We start from the raw sequence: 5,015 nt of genomic DNA on the forward strand, positions 1-5,015 counted from the left end.
TTTATACTTCTCGGGAAGTCACTTAACTCAGTATTATTCAAAATATTTCAAGACCCTTAATCAATTAAAAGAAAGGGTGCACTTTTATTCATGGGCCCTTTCCTCCTATATTTAAACCTTTATGGATTATCTCTCAAATCATCCTTTTTATATTGGACCACAAGTATATGAAGTTTGGCATAACATTCAATAGGTTAATCTTCTAAAAATTGTGCATATAAAATAGCTGAAATACTTCATACAAAAGGATCATAAATAACTAGCATCTATAGATCCACTAGTTCCTCCACCTAATATTCCTTCAAATCCCTATCAACCAGACAATTATAACTACTTTCCTTCCTTCCAAAAGGAGAGGATGATATAAGGTTCAAGTGTATGGTTACAATGCCATTTATATTATTACCGTAATGGGATTTTGATAGCCATTGAATTGGTTTCAATTTAGATCACTAATAATTGAATATACATATTTAGCTAATTGAATATGCATATTTTTATATTTTATGTCCATATTTCATGCACTTACAGATTTTCTTTTTATTTTGCTTTACAGAGTAAAGTCATATACCTAGATATCTAAATATATTCTTGGATATTCTCTAATCTAAGGGCTCTTAAACTTTCTCTAATTAACTTGTAATCAGTGTCAAAGTTAATTGTCTAACTTATCTTTCTTTCTATAATTTTGCAGACTCGTCAAAAAGGTACTCGGCATTCCTGTAGGAAAACGTTTCCCTGTAAAAAGGTCAACCGGTCAAAGGTGCGAATATTCTCTCTACAAAAATCAACAATCCCGCCATTTTCTTCATCGCATCTCCCGAGAATTGGGATAGCTCTCCAGCTTCCACTCGATCTCTGCCCACTTGAGGTGAGATGCATGGACCCTACAAGAAGCCAGCCGTGGACACCACGCTGTTGCATCTCCCGTCAATGTGCTGTTTACCAATCCTGTTCCTTGAACCGAACCTGACTACAAGAATGTCGGAAGCCCTTGAGTTGTTCAGCAACCTTGATCGAGAACAACTCGGCCTGGCAGAAATGCAATGAACTGGCAACGAATTCATATTTCTGAATCGAAATCAGCATGCTGAAAAAGACCAAGACTACAAAGATGACAAAAAGGAGCAAGTAAATCTAAACAACTACAACGATCAGCTGCAAACAGACATGTTAGAAGCCAAGCAGAGAATCAGAGTAATGAAAGAAACTCACCAAACAGATTGCCAGGCAGGATCGCAGAGGATGTCGCGCGCGGATGGACGCTGGTCGCGTCTTGCTGCGACCAGCTCCAACACCTTGGGCGCAATTGATGGGTGTTGGTACGCCCAGTCTGCTGGTAAAACGCCATCCCGGACGTCAATCAATACCGACTCCCTTTCCTACACAGATTCACCAAACTAAGCAAGCACGTTGCACAAACTGCAGCCAAACCTGGTCCGGGGGACACCTCCAATGAAGTTCGAAGAGTATAACTCCAAGCGCAAGCATGTCAGTGTAGGTTGAGTTGCTCCGGCGCTGGGGAGAGTAGTAAACTGCTCTCCCCTTCTTGATATTTTCGGTCTCGAGCATGGACTCCTTATTTTTAGCTGTAAGCCAACAAATGAGAGATGGAAGAGATGTTTCATTTGCCTACCAAGACCGAAATCTCCCAGCTTGATGCGTCCATCGTCTGTGACGAAGATGTTGTGTGGTGCTATATCCCGATGAACACCCACGTTGTCGTGCACATGCGCCACAGCTTGAAGAAGCTGCCTAAACGCATCTGCAGGTGGTGACTCACCGCCGAGGAGCACCGACTGGAGCGAGCGGCCACAAAACTCCATGACAATGTACACTTTCGACTTGCCCGGCTCGCCTTCCTCCTTCCACATGTTGAAGTATTTGACTATGTTGGGGTGTTCGCAGCGCTGGAGCATCTCTCCCTCCTTGAAGACGAGCGCGACATCCTGGTCTCTGGACTTCGTTGCTGTGCGAACCTTGATGACTTTGATGGCGTAGATTTGTTCGTCCTCCTTGCTACGGCACTTGTATACTTTCCCGGACGCCCCCTGGCCAACACAAGCGAGCACTTCGTAGCTGCTGCAGAAGCGGCCTGGACAAGAGAGACAAGGGGCCACTCAGAAGCGAAAAGATGCCAAAGAGACAAATTATTGTATCCACCTGCTGCTGCAACTGGAGTCTCCCCTCCCTTTTGGATCGATTCCACGATCCCGGTCACAACATTCGCCGAGAGCATCTTGAATCTCTCCAAGCGTTGCGCCATTGCGAGGAATTGCCGAACATATTCTGCAAGTCATGAATCAAACCAGCAAAGAGTCGTGTCAGCCAACAAAAGGAATTCCTCGTACCAGCGTCAGGAGCAGCCTGCAACGCGGATGCATCATGATCAGTTTCTCCTGCTCCTGCTTCAACGAGGATCTTCATCAGACAAGTGCAGATGTTTCAAGTTTTGACCAACCTGATCGAGCTCGGTTAATCGGATCCAGTGGGCGGGTCCTTTCGAGCATGACGTCGGATCGCTTCTGAGTGTGTAGTTTCTTCGGACCAGCAGCTCTCTTCCTCTCCATGGTGGACTCTGGTCAGTGTTAACATTGTGAGTCGTTGCTGAAAGCACAAAAGAGATTGAGGAGTCGTTACTGCACTTATCCAACGGCTGGAGCCTAGAATGCGCACATCAGCTGTCCGTCAATGGATTCACAACAAACTTGCTACAATTGCATGCTCCTTCCGCCTCGCCAACAGTAGGCCGCAAACCAGCAGCGCACTCACCTCTGCCCTTGCCAGACGATCACGGCAGCCCTAGATTTGGAATCTAAGCTGCATTGAGGATCGACGCGCTCCTCCGGCTCCCTTGGGCTTTGCCAATAGTAGGGTACAAGAATACAAAAGGCCACGTCAGATAGAGTTTAGGGCAGACGTGGCACCTTTGGTCACCTTTTGTGGCCCTTCTTCATTTCCACGGAATACGAGTCATTTTTTAGGGTATCATGAAGAAGACACTCATTCTCGATCTAGACAATACACTGGTATACGCTCATAAGGATCTCGTCTCTTCTGTAGATTTCAGCATGGAATTTGACGATGATGCACCACTCCACATCATGAAGAGACCAGATGAATTTCTGGGGAAGGTTTCAAATGTGTACGATATCGTGGTGTTTAGTGCCGCCCAGGAGAAGTATGTCAACCTTGTGGTTGACCATCTGGATCCTACTGGGGGGCTTGTGTCGAGGAGGCTACATGGTGGCAATTGCGTTGTTCTAAAGGACAGGACGAAAGTCAAGAATCTTGACCATGTAGGGTTTCGGGATTTCAAGCGGGTGGTGGCACTGGATGACATTATTGACTTCTACCAAGGTCATCAAGAGAGCGTGGTGGTGGCTCCAAAGTTTGAGGGGTCAAAGGATGACCACTTCTTGGCAGATGTAACCCCATTCCTTCTTGCGCTGTCAAAGTGTGTGGATTTTACCAAAGTCACCCATCGCTGGAATATTGGACAATGTGTGGAGAAGCAAGGCAAATTGTACGTCCTAGATCCATTCGATGATGAATGGGTTGTTTTTAACTGATTATTGTATTTTGTAATAAATGTTATAATTTTTCTGCCAAAGTGTAGTTTATGCAAATGAATCTTAGTGAACTTTTGAGCTCAGGATTTCCTACATGTCTCATGTAAAACAAAATGGCAAAACAAGAAAAACAGCACACCAAATTTTCAAGCTCTTTTGCCAAGGAAATCCCCTTTACATTGAGAGCCCACAGCTTTGCAACACCCCATGAACACCAATAGGAGCACGTGCCCACCTCAAACAACAAGCGAGACTTCAAAAAGGACATCACTGATCCAACATTTGATGCCGGAGGATAAGATGTTTAGAAGCCTGATTGCTTCTGAGTTCTTTTATGTCTGTTGTTTAGTGCCTATGTGAAGCTATTGACAAAAATGTGATGATCCATATGAAGCTCTTCACAGGATCATGGAGAGAGAGAGAGAGAGAGAGAGAGAGTGTCTTTGCCATGACATCCAGCGAAGTAGCACCTGCAGGCATCTCCACGCCAAATCGCGACTCTTCTGCGCCAATGTGGTGATTCCAAGTCCCTCCCGCGAGGGAAGCTCTTGCACCGCCGCCTGGCCGCCACCCTCGACCTACGCCACCACCCCTTGTTCAGCAATCTCCTCATCCTCATGTATGGCAAGTGCTCCAGCCTCCCGGACGCATGGTCCGTCTTCCACGATCTCGTCCACAAGAACGCCTTCTCCTGTAACATCATGATCTCGACGCTCTGCGCAAACGGCCAGAGCGCGCAAGCGATTCATCTCTTCCTCGCCCTCGCCAGCGATTCAGTCGTCCGCCCCACCCACGTCTCGTTCGTCGCCGCGCTCGCCGCCTGCGCCAATTGCCCCGATCTCCAGTCGGGCATCCGGATCCACGCCCAGATCGTCGCCGCGCCACCCGCGATCGCGAGCAATCCAGTCGTGTGCTGCGCCCTCTTAACCATGTATGGGAAATGCGGCAGCCTGGCAGACGCGCGGAAGGTCTTTGATGACATGCTGCGCAAGACGATAGTCGCCTGGAGCGCGATGCTGGCTGCTTGCACCAGAAATCCCAATCAGGGCGGGCTCCCCGCTGCGATCGAGCTCTATCGCCAGCTCCGGGATGCCGGCATTGGCGCGGACTGGAACACTGCGATTGCCGCAAATGCCCATAATGGGCAGTTTAGAGCAGCGATTGCGCTGCTGTGGAAGTTGGATCTGGAAGGGATCGGGCTTGATATGGTGACACTGACTGAGATCCTGGCAGCGTGTTCTTGGAAGCAGGATAAAGCACAGGGTATAAAGATCCACGAGCGTACTTGCTCGTGTGGCTGGGAGCGTAATGTTGTCGCTGGAACCTCTATCGTCAACATGTATGGAAAGTGTGGCAGAATCAAGGAAGCATCAAGGAAGGAAGCAAGAATCTAAAGTTATTTTTTGTTTATCATGGCCTTTATAAAAAAAATTAAAATATTTT

At 47.3% G+C, this 5,015-nt stretch overlaps 1 protein-coding gene across 4 annotated transcripts; it reads right to left on the reverse strand.

Moving 5' to 3' along the window:
* Positions 1–1,047: 1,047 nt before the first annotated feature.
* On the reverse strand, positions 1,048–2,886 carry LOC112343837 (eukaryotic translation initiation factor 2-alpha kinase-like). Of its 4 annotated transcripts, none has more exons than XM_024667867.1 (8): positions 2,646–2,886; positions 2,462–2,578; positions 2,352–2,408; positions 2,164–2,289; positions 1,637–2,095; positions 1,435–1,589; positions 1,216–1,382; positions 1,048–1,158 (listed from the first exon to the last, which is right to left on the reverse strand). In XM_024667867.1, exons 2-8 carry the CDS (start codon positions 2,568–2,570, stop codon positions 1,155–1,157), a joined length of 1,077 nt encoding a protein of 358 aa, XP_024523635.1. In that variant the 5' UTR covers positions 2,571–2,578; positions 2,646–2,886; the 3' UTR covers positions 1,048–1,154. The 4 variants fall into 4 exon arrangements, with proteins under 4 accessions (XP_024523635.1, XP_024523636.1, XP_024523633.1 ...); XM_024667868.1 differs by having other exon boundaries at positions 2,352–2,405; positions 2,641–2,886; XM_024667865.1 differs by having other exon boundaries at positions 2,641–2,886.
* Between the last annotated feature and the right edge of the window lie 2,129 nt (positions 2,887–5,015).

The sequence above is a fragment of the Selaginella moellendorffii genome, unplaced genomic scaffold (genome assembly GCF_000143415.4).
Source record: "Selaginella moellendorffii unplaced genomic scaffold, v1.0 SELMOscaffold_224, whole genome shotgun sequence".
Classification (NCBI taxonomy): Eukaryota; Viridiplantae; Streptophyta; class Lycopodiopsida; order Selaginellales; family Selaginellaceae; genus Selaginella; species Selaginella moellendorffii.

What these genes read in the sequence shown, in the direction of transcription:
- LOC112343837 (XM_024667867.1), bottom strand. Translation starts at nt 2,570, where the DNA reads ATGGAGAGGAAGAGAGCTGCTGGTCCGAAGAAACTACACACTCAGAAG. An exon ending in GCAGGCTGCTCCTGACGCTG is followed by an intron (nt 2,290 to 2,351) that starts GTACGAGGAATT and finishes CATGACTTGCAG; the next exon opens with AATATGTTCGGCAATTCCTC. An exon ending in GCTGGGAGATTTCGGTCTTG is followed by an intron (nt 1,590 to 1,636) that starts GTAGGCAAATGA and finishes GTTGGCTTACAG; the next exon opens with CTAAAAATAAGGAGTCCATG.